The sequence below is a fragment of the Syngnathus scovelli genome, chromosome 13 (assembly GCF_024217435.2).
Source record: "Syngnathus scovelli strain Florida chromosome 13, RoL_Ssco_1.2, whole genome shotgun sequence".
Classification (NCBI taxonomy): Eukaryota; Metazoa; Chordata; class Actinopteri; order Syngnathiformes; family Syngnathidae; genus Syngnathus; species Syngnathus scovelli.
In genome coordinates, this window is record NC_090859.1 from 4312113 (window position 1) to 4328282 (window position 16170).

Genomic DNA, 16170 nt, shown 5'->3' on the forward strand with positions numbered 1-16170 from the left:
TCTCCTCCACAGTCTTCAGGTTTTGGGGCTGTCACTGGGCCACACGGACTTTAAGCTCTCTCCAATGATTCTCTATTGGATTCAGTTCTGGAGACCGGCTAGGCCACTCCAGGACCTTGAGATGTTTCCTACGGAGCCACTCCTTGGTTGCCCTGGCTGTGTATTTTGGGTCGTTGTCATGCTGGAAGACCCAGCCGCGACCCATCTTCAATGCTTTTACTGAGGGAAGGAGGTTGTTGGCCAAGATCTCACGATACATGGCCCCATCTATCCGTCCCTGAATATGGTGCAGTCGTCCTGTTCCCTTTGCAGAAAGGCATCCCCAAAGAATGATGTTGCCACCGCCATGTTGGGGTGGTGTTGTTGGGGTTGTACTCATCATTCTTCTTCCTCCAAACACGGCGAGTGGAGTTTAAACCAAAAAGTTATATTTTTGTCTCATCAGACCACATGACCTTCTCCCATTCCTCCTCTGGATCATACAGATGGTCATTTGAAAACTTCAGAAGGGCCTTGACATGCGTTGGCTTGAGCAAGGGCACCTTGCGTGCACTGCAGGATTTTTAATCCTTGACAGCGTAGTGTGTTACTGATGGTTTTCTTCGAGACTGTGGTCCCAGTTCTATTCAGGTCATTGACCAGGTCCTGTCGTGTAGTTCTGGGCTCATTCCACACCTTCCTCATGATAATTGATGCCCCACGAGGTGAGATCTTGCATGGTGCCCCAGACCGAGGGAGACCGAGGGTCGCGGCTGGATCTTCCAGCATGACAATGACCCAAAACACACAGCCAGGCCAACAAAGGAGTGGCTCCATAGGAAACATCTCAAGGTCCTGGAGTGGCCTAGCCAGTCTCCAGACCTGAATCCAATAGAGAATATTTGGAGAGAGCTTAAAGTCCGTGTGGCCCAGCGACAGCCCCGAAACCTGAAGGCTCTAGACGAGATTTGTATGGAGGAGTGGGCCAAAATCCCTGCTGCAGTCTGTACAAACCTGGTCAAGAACTACAGGAAACATCAGATCTCTGTAATTGCAAACAAAGGTTTCTGCACCAAATACCGTATTTGCCGGTGTATAAGTCGACTCGGTGTATAAGTCGACCCCCTAAAATTCGAAGGAAATTTACGATTTTATGATATATCCTTTGAATAAGTCGAGCTCAATTGTTGCATTATATTAAACTTCAAAATTCAATCAGAAATATGCGAAATTTATTGACGAAATGTGTTCAAATTCGCGAGTTTGTAGCGAGCGATCTATACGCCATTTTAAATATTATTTATTTCATGACCCTGTGATATTACGTGCCGAGAGAGACTAACAACAATGAACACTCTTAGAAACTGGTTTATTTTTAGTTAAGAAACTACAAATTATAATTATAAAGTGATTGCCGGTACATAGAGTTCAAAAATCGTCTTCATCGTCGCTATTTCCGAAAAGATCGTTCCATTCGTTTTCGTTTAGTTTGTCGTCATAAAGGGCATCTTCTTGGTCTTCTCTATCCTGAGAGCGTTTGGCGAATATTTTCTAAGTGCCAACGGCTCTTGCGCCATAAAGAGTCCGCCCCGGCTGGTTCCCCATGTCGGCCAGAACAAGTGAAAATTCGGCCTCTTCCCCTGGAAGTCTGGCCAAGTTTGGCGAATATTTTCAAAGTGCCAACGACTCAACCGCCGTAAAGTGTCCGCCTCGGCTGGTTCCCCATGTCGGCCACCTCAAGTGAAAATTCGGCCTCTTCCCCTGGAAGTCTGGCCAAGTTTGGCAAATATTTTCAAAGTGCGAACGACTCAACCGCCGTAAAGTGTCCGCCTCGGCTGGTTCCCCGTGTCGGCCACCACAAGTGAAAATTCGGCCTCTTCCCCTGGAAGTCCGGCCAAGTTTTGCGAATATTTTCTAAGTGCCAACGACTCAACCGCCGTAAAGTGTCCGCCTCGGCTGGTTCCCCGTGTCGGCCACCACAAGTGAAAATTCGGCCTCTTCCCCTGGAAGTCCGGCCAAGTTTGGCGAATATTTTCTAAGTGCCAACGACACAACCGCCGTAAAGTGTCCGCCTCAGCTGGTTCCTCCGGTCGGCCAGAACAAGTGAAAATTCGGCCTCTTCCCCTGGAAGTCTGGCCAAGTTTGGCGAATATTTTCTAAGTGCCAACGACATTCATTTAGACATGGCGATTGAATGTTTACGTACCGGTAGTTATTGTCGTTGCTTGACGCGCGATGACTCGCACATTCGCTCAATACCCAGTACTTCCCCCTAGCAGTCATCGTCGCTGCCTGGCTTTCGATGTCCGTTATTGAGGTGAGAATATTTGAAATTGTTGCTGAGGATGCGTGTTAATGCGACGAACGCTTTATAATGATTCAGTTTCTCGCTGTTTGATGAGCCTGACGGACGCACACCCACGCACAATGAGATGCATGAGAAACGGCCTTGGTTACCATCACATTTGAAGCGATGAATACGAAGTTAAATTTTATGACTCGGTGTATAAGTCGAGGTCGATTTTTTTCGGTCGATTTTGGATCGAAAAAGGTCGACTAATACACCGGCAAATACGGTATTAAGGTCTGTTTTTCTGATGTATCAAATACTTATTTTCTGCAATAAAATGGAAATTAATTATTTAAAAATCATACAATGTGATTTTCTGGATTTTTGTTTTAGATTCCATCATTCACAGTTGAAGAGGACCTATGATAGAAATTACAGACTTCTACATGCTTTGCAGGAGGGAAAATCTGAAAAATCAGTAGCGTATCAAATACTTGTTCTCCCCACTGTCTATGCAAGCAAAGCGTCAAGTACTAGACAGATGTAAGCGTTTAAAGTGGTTTTCCACATAAATATGCCTAACTTACCTCCAGCATGTAAATTAGGTCCAATCTGACCTGTTCAATTCGTACTATGAAATTTCACTGTCATATCTGTCTTTACTGTATAGAATGACGGGGTGTTATCACAATATTTGATAAGTGCAACGAGTTTAAAGCTCAGCTGAGGCTCAGGTGAGGATTCAGCAATCTGATTTAAATTGGTAATTTTTTAGAAGCAGTGTTGAAAATGGATGGACGGACGGATTGTAGTTAATATGTATATTATATATACTTTGAGACACACTACAAGGCGTGGTTCTTTACTGCTCATGCTGCAAATGCATCCAAATAGACACAAGTAACTAGTACGTCGTTCTCAACACCGATTGGCTGTTGCCGATGCGATGCTGGCAAACAAAAAGGTCTGACAGCCCTAAATAGTGACGGATGATAACAAATTCGATTGGCTTGAAATAACGGACTGACGATAACGAATGGGTAACTCTGTTGCGAATGATGCACCGGCAAAATTTACTGATGCGCCCACCTCTGGTTTATCACCAGTAAAGTGTTAAATGCTCAATTATGTCAGTAATAATTTATACTATCTAGTTTTATTACAAATTCATTTATTTTGATTATTATCTGTTTGAGGATGCACAGGCTTTTTTAACACACAACATTCAAGCAGTAGTTAGTTGAATTCTGTATAGTGTCGCACAAAACCTTTAAACGTACATCTTTGGGGCAATCAATTTAAAAACACAATTATTAAATGACTCGATTAAATAGACAAAGTATCCAAAACAAATAGAACAGATGTGGTTTGTCATGTTAATTTTACAGTAGTCCCACAAGTCATATCAAAACAAAAATCACACATTAAACAAGTTTTATAGATAACATTAGGCAGTAAAACTGGCATGATTGTAATTTAAAGCTGATACAATGTGATATGTGCATGTATCAGCTGTAATAAATACAGTAAGTAAACCAGTTATTGCTAAGATAGCATTCACATTTTGACCCCCATTATCTCAATACAGTGAGAGTACTAAAAGGGTTCTCTTCAACGTTACTTTTTTAGTGCAGGGTTTAATAAGTTAATAAGAGAGCACAATTATCAGGCTGTCTTATTAAAGAACTGCTTCTAATCTGAGCACACAGAAACTGAGCTGGAAATAGCACCCATATCCCACTACCAGTGTGAAAGGCGTCTAAATGATGTCATCTTCTGTGCCTTTAAGTTTTATTTCTAGTGAACATGCGCTCTCCCCGCAGGGTGAGGTGCTGCAGTTGGTACTGTAACACCTCTGTGTCTGATGACTCTTTGATAGTGATTTTGTCAAGGTTAAGGTAGTCCAAAGACTTGGACTGGGTCCTCTTCCCTTTAAGCCGACACAGGGGCAGCGGTGCGTGCACACCCCTGCCATGTTCTCCTGTAGTCATAGACCTGAGGAAGGTGTCACTCGAGCTGGGCATGCGCCGCCTTCTCCGACCATTAGCAGCAGGAATGTCGTAAGGCTGGTAGTAGCGATTTTTGGCCTTAAAGATCCTTGACGACCGATGGATTCCCACATCTAAAGATTTAGAGACACTCGTCTGGATGGGACTGGCCACAGCCTCTGATAACAAACTCTTCTCAGGGGAGTTTTCCGACCATTTGTGGGCCAGTTTGAGCAACTCCTCACCAGTTGTGAAGCCCACTAGATAGTTTGAGTCCATATGGAGGATCTGGTATCCTGCTACAGTACCTCTGATGGGGGAGCATGGTGTGCTGGCGCAACGAGGTCTTTCTACTTCCGCTTTCAACGTAGCTTTGATCTCAGCTGAAGGTAGAATGGAAACATGAGCCCTCGACACTCCACTGAGATCCACTTCCATCGTTAGAGACCTGTAATATTGAATGAGACAAAAAAAATTGATATTCAGGAAACTAGACTGCGGGTAATTTTACATGAGAACGCCAATGAAAAAATGGAACATTCCTGCAGCTTTGTCAAAGTGTCGTAGTTGTAGTGTAGTAAGGGTTTGGTATTTAATATTTGAATTTAGATACCATACTGTTGGATTCTGTCCACAATTTAGGGAGCGCGTTATCTGCGCCTCACGGCAAAAGCCTTTGCCAATCACCTGTTATCCAATTTACTCACTGCGTGCTCGTTTGATTTCTTCAGATTTAGGAAAATGCAAAGACACTGAAGCAGAAATTAGACTTAGACAGATTGGTTGAGTTCAATCACAATTCTTGTTCAAAAAGCTCTGTTTTCAGGAAAGTACAATACAGCGCTGGGCCCTTCAAGAGCGGAAAGTCTCCATTCAGAAAAGGCAAAGTCCAAGGTTGTTAGATCAGTTTTATATTCAGTAGCACATTGTGGGCTGGGATTGATGGGCGATGAGTCTTCGGGGTGGGGCAAGTTCGAAGGAGAGTCTGCTTCCATGGGAGTGGTGCTGGTTATGGGCGATTCGGTGTGTTGGTGGGGGGCTGTTGGTGTGTGTGTGTGTGTGGAGGGTGCTGTTGTCTTCCATCCCGTCTCTCGGCCTTGGCGATCATCTTTGGCCGAGTTCTCGGGTGGCTCCTTCTGGCACCCACTGGTTTTATCTCCACGTGACCTTCCTGTGAACATTCTATCTCCAATCTTGGACATACACTGTCGTACCGCATTCAACCGTATCTTTTCTTTGTTAGGCAAACTATTTCCCTCTGTGCAGAGCGTTCAGTAGTAATCAAAAACTGGCGTCTAACATTAGTCAAAACATAAGATACAATCAAGTACTGAACGGTCAAGACGACTCTGGCCGTGTCCATGATTCAAAGAAAAAACATCAGGCATGCATTCCACAGTTCCTTAAGGGTCATTAAGCTATTTAGGCAATATATCAAAAGTCATTTGTTATTTCAAAGTCCTCAGAAATATATATATCAGATCATAAAGTTATAAAAACCTTTCTCATCACCACTTATCAAAAATGTCTAGTTATGTCTTTATTGATTTGGTGTGTAGGTATAATTATATGCTTCAAATGTTTCTTTTATTTATTTAATATGTGAATATACTTGTCTGCTTATGTACTTTATTCAATGAGGTTTGAGCATATCTGTTTTTGTAGCGAGGCAGGACTTTTTGTATTTCGACCTCATTCCTTCAATACATAAATATCCTTACAATATTGGAACTGGCGCCAACAACACGTTTCTCCAGAATTGATAATGTTTAAAATTTTTGGTTCTCAATTTCAATGCAGCGTAATGAGATTTTATTAGACCTGCAATTATATAATATATGAAAACGTTCATTGATATGTTTTTGCATATTACTGAAATTGATTGTAGGTTTTTAAAATAAATGACTGAACAATGAAAAATCAAACTGCCCCTTTTTTAACCTATGTATCCACAGTGTTGTGATGTGAGATTTTTTCAATATATGTGCTTGCAACACTGCATTAGACGACAGATGTTGTCCCCAAATTGCATATAGACTAGGCTGCATTATTGTGTGTATAATGGCATTTGTGTGTAAAATATAAATTAACCAGCTCACCCACACTTCTTTTCTTCTGGTTTAACCTTGTAATATAACGCTAAGAAATTCAGTTGAATTGACCACAAACAAAAATAGTGATCTGTTAAGGTCAAGAACTTAATGTAAAAGCAGTCTGCACCCGGTGGGCTGTTGGCATTGCTGCACTGCCACGGTTACATTGTTGAAAACCAGCCTAAACCAGAGGGGGAGAGAGAGAAGGGCTACTAACTGCAGAGGCAAGCAATGGCGCGGCGACGTCAAAATAGAAGACCATACAATTTAATGCCTAGACCTCAATAATAATCATTGTGTAAATTACACCTGAACACAGTACCATTAGATCCGATTACAGGGCGACACAACACGTTTATTGTTGTACGTACTGTCGGACAAATATATGGCCTGGTGAACGAATCGGTGAAGCCGCAGAACATAAAAACCATACCAAACCTGGCAAATTATCAATAACCGCTACGCATTGATGGGTTTGTAAATGTAATTATGTAATGCAAGTGCAGTGTAGAATAAGAGCGGAACCGGATTTAAGCACGTTTCACGATAGCAATAAACTCAATTCCTCTCATTTTAGTGATTTCATCTTTTTCCTAATTCACAGTGTCATACGTGAGCAAAAGAGACGCGACAAACTGACAAATAAATAAATGAATTAATTAAGCACAAACCTGTTTGACAGCAGCAAGTAGGATTCAGCCTCTCCCTCTCTCTGGCCTTCGCTCCCGCAGTCACCCGCAACAGGAGGAGCACTTCCTGTTTGGAGTCGTCACAACAAAGCTCCAAACGTGAGGAAGCAAATGCTGGGAGTCGATCCTTTACAGTGTAAATAACGCATGTTATTAGTGTAAAGTTTCCACTAATAACATGCGTACAGATGATATAAATAATGAAATAAAATAATGAATACGGTGAGTGCAAGTGAGTAGATGTTCGTCTCTGTGTGCCCTGCGATGGATGGATGGACGGATGGATGGATGGATGGATGGATGGATGGATGGATGGATGGATGGATGGATGGATGGATGGATGGATGGATGGATGGATGGATGGATGGATTCCCCTGTTTGCTTTGAAATATATATCTTCATGGTTTGGCACGTCCATCAGCACTGATTTGTTTGCTGGTGCCAGATGTATCTCTACTTGTGGTTCTCTCCTTGTGGTTCCCTACTTGTGGCAAGAGGAAGCTGCACGCTGATCGGGCCTTTTCAGTCGCCGTGCCAAAATTGTGGAATGCTCTCCCTTGAACATCAGACAGGCCAATTGACTTTCTGTTTTTGAGTCACTGCTGAAAACTCATTTATTCTCACCGACTTTTAAATCGGCTTAAGTTTTCTCTTGTTATGTTTCATTTTTATGTCTCCTTTTATTGTTTTTCTCCATTTGTGCTTTTTCCCTTCCGTTTGTGAACAGCACTGTGTTGTTTCTAAAGTGTTATCTACATAAAGTTGGATTGGGTGCGTCAGTACTCACCTGCAATAAACCTTTAACAACACTGGTCGCTTCCTTGTGTATGCCTTCAAAAGTGGTCAAGGTTTCAACTTTGGGTAATGTCGAAGGTGGCCTCTAATGTGAGTTTTGTTGGTTAGGTTTTGAAGTGATGCTTCATCATTTTCATCCGGTGTAGCTCTTCAAATGTGACTCTTTGGTAGCTTTTGGCGCCACCCTGTGGCATCTCTTGGTAATTTTCAGTACATTGTATAAAGCACAGGTGTCAAACTCAAGGCCTGGGGGCCAGAAACGGCCCACCACATCATTTTATGTGGCCCGCGAAGACAAATTGTGCATCAAATTCGTGTGTCATTACTAGAAATGCAAATTGTCTTCGCTTTAGATAACATCTTCTTTTTTTATATTTGACCAGTTTTTACTCGTCTGATTTGAAAACGAGTTATTTGTCAGTTTGTTTTGTGGCTTTTACTGTATATAATATGAGGTGCTCATACATTTATTTGGGTTGACAGTCATAATGGCCCTCTGAAAGAAGCTATGACTACAATGCAGCCGGTGAAAAAAATTAGTTTGACACCCCTGGTGTAATGCTTTTTAAGGGGGCTCAATTATTGCAGATGTTCTATTTAATTCACGGAAGGGCTCACTTCCTATCTAATCACTCAACATTTTGTGCCAATTTTCTGACAGTTTGGCCTTTTTAAAGGTATGCGTTGTCTCAAGAACAGTATTTTGTGTTTGGTATGTCTGACTACTGCAACAATATAGGCTATCCTTTGAGCTGATACATTATTGAGGCCTGTCTGTCCTTGCATTGAAGATGAAACGTGGCTGGGTCTTTCAGTATGACAATGATGCCAAACACCCCCCTTGGGCAACAAAGGAGTGGCTTCGTAAGAAGCATTTCAAGGTCTTGGAGTAGCCTAGCCAGTCTCCAGATCTCAACCCCATAGAAAATCGTTGGAGGGAGTTGAAAGTCTGTGTTGCCCAGCGACAGCTCTCGAGGAGATCTGCATGGAGGAATGGGCCAAAATACCAGTAACGGTGTGAAAACCTTGTGAAGACTTACAGAAAACGTTTGACCTCTGTTATTGCCAACAAAGAGTATATAACAAAGTATTGATATTAACTTTTGTTATTGAACAAATACTAATTTTCAACCATAATTCGCAAATAAATTCCCTAAAGATCAGACAATGTGATTTTCCGGATTTTTTTTTTCCTTTTGTCTCTCATAGTTGGAGTGTACCTATAATTACAGGCATCCCTCATCTTGGAAGTGGGAGAACTTGCACAATTGGTTGCTGACTAAATACTTTTTTGCCCCACTCTGTGTGTGTGTGCGTGTGTGCGCATGTGTGTGTGTGTGTTTGTGTGTGCGTGTGCGTGTATCTATCTATCTACGTATCCATCCATCCATCCATCCATCCATCCATCCATCCATCCATCCATCCATCCATCCATCCATCCATCCATCCATCCATCCATCCATCCAACCATTTTCTATACTGCTTGTCCCCACAGGGGTTGCGGGCGTGCTGGAGCCTATCCCAGCCGTCATTGGGCAGTAGGCGGGGGACACCCTGAACAGGTTGCCAGCCAATCGCAAGGTACACAGAGACGAACAACCATCTGCACTCACACTCATACCAAGGGGCAATTTAGAGTGCTCAATCAGCCTACCATGCAATTTTTTTTGGAATGTGGGAGGAAACCGGAGTGTATATATAAACCGTGCCACCCGGATATTCAACATGTTGAATTTTTTTGGGGCTTGACTTCACATGGGGCCCGGCCGGGCACTGCCCGAAAAGGAAACATGGTTACCCGTTCCCATGGGCTCACCACCTGTGGTGCAAGGGGGTCGAGTGCAAAGTGAGCTGGGCGGAGGCCAAAGGCGGTCCAATCCCCGGCTGTAGAAGCTGGCTCTTGGGACATGGAATGTCCCCTTTCTGGCAGGGAAGGAGCCCAAGCTGGTGTGCGAGGCAGAAAGGTTCCGACTAGACATAGTCAGACTTGCCTCCACACACAGTTTGGGTCTGGTACAAGCCCTCTCGAGAGGGGCTGGGCTTTCTTCCACTCTGGAATTGACCGCAGTGAGAGGCATCGAGCAGATGTGGGCATACTTATTGTCCCCCGACTGGGTGCCTGCACATTGGGGTTCACCCCAGTGAAAGAGAGGGTAGCCTCCCTCCGCCTTCGGGTGGGGGGAATGGGACCTGACTGTTGTTTGTGTCTATTCGCCAAACAGCAGCTTAGAGTACCCACCCTTTTTGGAATCCTTGGAGGAAGTGCTGGAGAGCGCTCCTTCTTTGCTCCATCGTTCTGCTGGGTGACGTCAATGCTCACGTGGGCAATGACAGTGAGACCTGGAGGGGCGTGATTGGGAGGAACGACGCCCACCCACGATCAGAACCCGAGCGGCGTTCTATTATTGGACTTCTGTGCTCGACTTGGATTTTCCATAATGAACACTATGTTCAAGCATAAGGGTGTGCATGTGCGCACCTAGGCCGCAGTTCGATGATCAACTTTGTAGTCATGTCATCAGATTTGCAGGCGCATGTTTTGGACACTCGGGTGAAGAGAGGGGTGGAGCTGTCAACTGATGACCACCTGGTGGTGGGTTGGCTCCGATGGTGGGGGAAGATGCCGGTCCGACCCAAACATACTGTGAGGGTCTACTGGGAACGACGGCAGAATCCCCCGTCAGGAAAAGCTTCAACTCCCACCTCCGGCAGAGCTTTTTTCACATCCCGGAGGAGGCGGGGGACATTGAGTCCGAGTACACCACGTTCCGTGCCTCCATTGTTGAGGCAGCCGACCGGAGCTGTGGTCGGTGCCTGTCGTGGCGGCAACTCCCGAACCCGCTGGTAGACACCGGCATAAAGAGATGCCATCAAGCTGAAGAAGGAGTCCTATCGGGCTGTTTTGGCCTGTAGGACTCTGGTGGCAGCCGGCAGGTACCAGATGGCCAAGCGGAACGCAGCATCAGCGGTTGCTGAGGCAAAAACCCGGCCGTGGGAGGAGTTTGGCAAGGCCATGGAAAATGCCTTCCAGACGACTTTGAGGGATTCTGGTCCACCATCCGTTGTTTCAGGAGGGGGAAGCAGTGCACCGTCAACACCGTTTGCAGTGGAGATGGTGTGCGGCTGACCTCGACTCGGGACGGCGTGAGTCGGTGGGGAGAATACTTCGAAGACCTCCTCAATTCCACCTACACACCTGGGTGGACTCTCCAATCTCTGGGGTCGAAGTCACTGAGGTAGTAAAACTCCTCGGAGGCAAGGCCCCAGGCGTGGATGAGATCTGCCCGGAGTTCCTAAAGAATCTGGATGTTGTGGGGCTGTCCTGGCTGACACGCCTCTACAACATTGCGTAGACATTGGGGACGGTGCCTCTGGATTGGCAGACTAGGGTGATGGTCCCCCTCTTTAAAAAGGGGGAGTGGAGGGTGTGTTCCAACTACAGAGGAATCACACACCTCGGCCTCCCTGGTAAGGTATATTCAGGGGTGCTGGAGAGGAGGGTCCGTCGGGAGGTCAAATCTTGGATTCAGGAGGAGCAGTGTGGTTTTCGTTCTGGCCGTGGAACAGTGGACCAGCTCTATACCCTCGGCAGGATCCTCGAGGGTGCATGGGAGTTCGCGCAACCAGTCCACATGTTTTTTGTGGACTTGGAGAAGGCGTTCGACTGTGTCCCTCTGTTCTGTTAAGGGTGCATCGAGAGTACAGGGTGCCGAACCAACTGATAAGGGCGGTTTGGTCCCTGTATCACCGATGCCAGAGTTTGGTCCGCATTTCCGGCAGTAAGTCAGATTCGTTCCCAGTGAGGGTTGGACTCTGCCAAAGCTCCTCTTTGTCACCGATTCTGTTCATAACCTTTATGGACAGAATTTCTAGGCGCAGCCAAGGCGTTGAGGGTGTCCGGTCTGGGGACCTCAGCATTGCATCTCTGCTTTTTGCAGACAACGTGGTGCTGTTGGCTTCTTCAAGCCGTGATCTCCAGCTCTCACTGGAGCGGTTAGGAGCCGAGTGTGAAGCAATCAGGATGATGGGTCAGCACCTCTAAATCTGAGACCATGGTCCTCAGTCGGAAAAGGGTGGAATGCCCTCTCCGGATCGGCGACGAGATCCTGCCCCAAGTGGAGGAGTTCAAGTATCTTGGGGTCTTGTTCACGAGTGAGGGTAGGATGGAGCATGAGATCGACAGGCAGATTGGTGCAGGGTCGGCTGTAATGCGGACTCTTCACCGATCCATCGTGGTGAAGAGAGAGCTGAGCCAAAAGGCACAGCTCTCAATTTACCGGTCTATTTACGTTCCTACCCTCACCTATGGTCACACGCTATGGGTTGTGATCAAAAGAACAAGATCCTGGATACAAGCGGCCGAAATGAGTTTCCTCCGCAGGGTGTCCGCAGGGTGAGAAGCTCGGTCATCTGGGAGAGACTCGGAGTAGAGCCGCTGCTCCTCCACGTTGAAAGGAGCCAGATGAGTTGGCTTGGGTATCTCATCAGGATGCCTCCTGGACGCCTGTTCCGGGCATGTCCCACAGGTAGGAGACCCCGTGGATGAACCAGGACGCGCTGGAGAGACTATGTCTCTCAGCTGGCCTGGGAATGCCTTGGGATCCCCCAGGATGAGCTGGACGAAGTGGTTGGGGAGGGGGAAGTCTGGGCGTCCCTCTTAAATCTGCTGCCCCCACGACCCGACCCCAGAGAAGCGGAAGAAGATGGATGGATGGATGGATGGATGGATGGATGGATGGATGGATGGATGGATGGATGGATGGATGGATGGATGGATGGATGGATGGATGGATGGATGGATGAACTTCACGCCGTGTATGGTGTCCCTTGAGAAAAAAAAAGTTGAAGCCAGTTGAAAGTGATGTGCAGCGCGGTGGGGAATCCAAAATCAAAACAGTCATGGCACAACAGAAATACCGTGTTCGTGCTGTCTTCACTCCTTTGACTCCTTTTTGTCTGCTAGAAACAAATCACTTCTTTGTCTGTCATGTTTGTTTACTCTGAAGTCACGTTTAATTTCGGGAGGATTAGCGAGATTTTTTTATCTGATGTGGGAATATTTGTGAATGAAATCCCTTTGAGTGTGATGTGTTGCTCTTGCCACGTGGTTAGGCAGCACACGACATGTTCAAAACTGTTATACCTGTGATTTTTTTTCCATCTAATGTGGAGTCTCTCATAGTATGGAAGTAGACAATTTTAAAATCTCAGGCTTAAGCAGAATCTCACATTGCAGTTTTGCCAACAGCCAACTATATAATCTCACTTGTTGGTGATGCAAAACAATAATAAATAGTTCTCGAGGCAAACGCTCAACCTCCATGTTACTGTTGCTGAGATCCACACCTCTCATCCCCACTTACTATGATGAAAGGTTTTGAAAGTTGATAGAAATTCAAGGTATGGAGCAAATAGATGAGTCAAAACATGTATACATACGGTGCATATTTTTTTTATTCTAAAAAAGCATTGCTCAAGTCACATTGATGTGTTTACAAATTAAATCAAGAGCCTTGTATTTATTCATGTTTCATACAAACTAGATATTTGCCTTCGATGACATCATCACCAAACCCGGGCAATCGTATTGGTTGTTTGAATCGGAAACCTTATGTCATCCTTTAGAATTCCACACTCGTGCATTACTGATTCATTGATGAACTAACATTAAGGTTGAAAGAAACTTGACAAAGACGAGACTATTGATCGTGTTTCTTAGTGTTTAGTGTTTCTTAGAACTCAATGATTACATCTGCATTTTGCTTGCATGTGTTACCTGTAATGTAATCCACTGACAAGTATGAACATCTCTACATATTCTGATCACAAACATTGCGTTAAAATAGACATGAAATCATCCAAATCAGTTCAGTCTCTGTTGCGGTTTTATATTGCATTCAGGACACAATGGACAACAACACTGATGATTTGACTGGACAGATCCTATGTCTTTATGACACAAAATCACGCAGTCATTCCAGGACAGGATGTAGCATGCATTTTAAAATTTGTTACCAAAATGAAATATTTGAGCTTCTTCACTTCATTGAAGGCAGTTTGCATGTTATTCTTGATTAGAAAATTAGGATGGTGAATATATGGCCCTGTTATATTTGCAGTTCCCTTAAGCATACCTAACAAAAAGGCACCATTGATATTTTTACACGCTACTATATACAAGTATATTTTCACACACTACTACATACTCGTGTATGGCACTTCATCTACAGGACATCATCAATTTTGTACATTATTTTAAATTTATAAAACTCTCTATTCACCACAACATTAAAATAAAAGTCTTGCTTTTCATTTATCATTAAAAGTCTTTTTGCTGCGAATACTTTAGTAGAAAATAAAGGTTAAGTAGTGAGTGTAATTTTTTCTAAACAAGCAACTTTCTGCCCTTCTTTACACAGTTCTTGGGTCTTGTTTGGTGGATGACATGAGTTGCAGGTCACCATTTCGTGATGTTGCAGTAGTCCTACTGCTATCTTTAGCCCTTAAAAGCAGGGCTTTAGCGTTCTCTATCGAAATGAATGGTGTGTGATCCCCCTTTGGATCCTCTGGTTCACTGGCCAACATGCTGTCAATATTGAACTCTTTATTATGCAGCACATGACCATTCATAACCGTTGCTTTTTTAATGCTATGGTTATTAATAGTGTTGTTTGCATTAACTAGCTTTTCTGTAGATGCTGAGATCATATGGCTAGCTGCAATAGTGACTGTGACTTGGTAGTTATTCTCCATGGCACAGAGCGGGCTAGGTGGTAAGCTATGTGCTTCTTGGCCATGATTGTAATGTGCAGAGGTCCTCTTTAGTTCATCTCGGCTTAAGGACTTAGATGGCTGATGTGCCTTTGACAGCAGCAGGGGGCGCTTCTCCTCAGCAGAGGGGCTTAAAGCAACAGAGGGGACAGAGATGGCTTGGCTGGAAAGAGTGGCAGACATCTCTGAGGGAGGAGAGTTTGGAGTTCCAGGAGTGCTGCAGGAAACTGAAGACAGATGAGGCAGGGTTTTTTCAGTTGATGGATGCCTACAACACAAAAACAACACAAGAACATGTCAAACAAACAAGGAAATAGTAAATACTTAAAGTAGTTGAAGCGATGCTCATCTTAGCAGGAGCATTCAAGAAGACATGGTGGACAGACACCCCTCTAAAAATGATGATAAATGCACCTCCAGAAAGTAGTGACCTTTTAGACATTTTGTTAGGTTACACCATATTCCCAAAATGGAATAAATTCATAGGCTGTTGAATTTGTCAAGCGGCAGACCTGCTCCAATTTCTAAAAACATCCCCACACGATGATTCTGCCTCCAACATTCTTGGTGGTATTGGTCAGGTGATGAACACTGCCTGGTTTCCATCAAACATGGCACCTGGCATTCATGCCAAAGAATTCATTTATTGTCTCATCAGATCAGAGAATTGTCTTTGTAATAATTTGAGAGTGTGCCTTTTACAAAGAAGTGGCTTCCGTCTGGCCACTTTGCCATACAGGCTGATTGGTAGAGTCTTGCAGAGATGCATGGCCTTCTGGAAGGTGAGGACCGCATGAGTCGCCCGCAGGACTGTTCTAAAATTAGCTCAAATAGCGGCTCTTGTCAGTGAGCTGCATTTATTTATTTTACAGTCAAACCTCGGTTTTCGAAAGTCCTGGTTCTCGAACAAATCGGAATTCGAACAAAAAATTCGAGATGTTTTTTTGCTTCGGTTGTGGAACAAAATTCGGAGGGCGAACCTCGCGAGATGAGCCGGGAGGACCCGAGAAAACCCGACCGCGCGGCCCGGATGCCGACTGACTCCGTTGTTATTGTATTTTCGTTACTTTAAGGATTGTATTAACCTCTAATCATGCCTCCAAAGAAAGCAAGCGGGAGCAGTAAAGCCATCCTAAAACACAAAGACGCTCTTAAAGCAATGCGACAGTAAGCGACCGGCGCGCTGCGGTTGCACGATTGGACCAAATTAAGCTCCCTGCGCACTGAGGTCCACTTAAATTTTGGAAAGTACATCAGGACTAGTAATACGACCAGCGCAGTGCAGTTGCGCAGTCGGCGACGCGCTACTGTTGCGCATTCAGCAGTGCGCTGCAGTTGCGCGATCGGACAAATATGCGCAAATGAAAAAATGCTAAAAAAGGCGGTGTTTTTTTTGTCTTGAAACGGATTACATTTTTTTCCATTATTTGTAATGGGAAAAATAGATTCGGAATTCGACCGATTCGCTTCTCGAACCGCCTTCTGGAACGGATTGTGGTGAAAAACCAAGGTTTGACTGTATTTTTGCTATTCTTATTAAAATCACACTTACATGTGAACTGGAA

The 16170-nt window shown here is 44.7% G+C and overlaps 2 protein-coding genes across 13 annotated transcripts in view; both read right to left on the reverse strand.

Annotated features, from left to right (window-relative positions):
- Window positions 1–2494: 2494 nt before the first annotated feature.
- Window positions 2495–7384, reverse strand: macir (macrophage immunometabolism regulator). The gene is made up of 2 exons (XM_049738598.2): window positions 7022–7384; window positions 2495–4705 (listed from the first exon to the last, which is right to left on the reverse strand). The coding sequence occupies exon 2, from the start codon at window positions 4693–4695 to the stop codon at window positions 4054–4056; it is 642 nt and encodes a 213-aa protein (XP_049594555.1). The 5' UTR covers window positions 4696–4705; window positions 7022–7384; the 3' UTR covers window positions 2495–4053.
- Window positions 7385–13270: 5886 nt separating this feature from the next.
- Window positions 13271–16170, reverse strand: part of nrg1 (neuregulin 1) — a 60145-nt gene continuing 57245 nt past the window's right edge. For 8 of the 12 annotated variants that reach the window (XM_049738468.1, XM_049738460.1, XM_049738463.1 and 5 more), the window contains one exon: window positions 13271–14873. In XM_049738468.1, the coding sequence (XP_049594425.1) occupies window positions 14246–14873 (628 nt within the window). In that variant the 3' untranslated portion in view covers window positions 13271–14245. The remainder of the gene's footprint in view (window positions 14874–16170) is intronic. The other 4 variants (XM_068652859.1, XM_049738466.2, XM_049738465.2 and 1 more) reach the window with 2 other exon arrangements.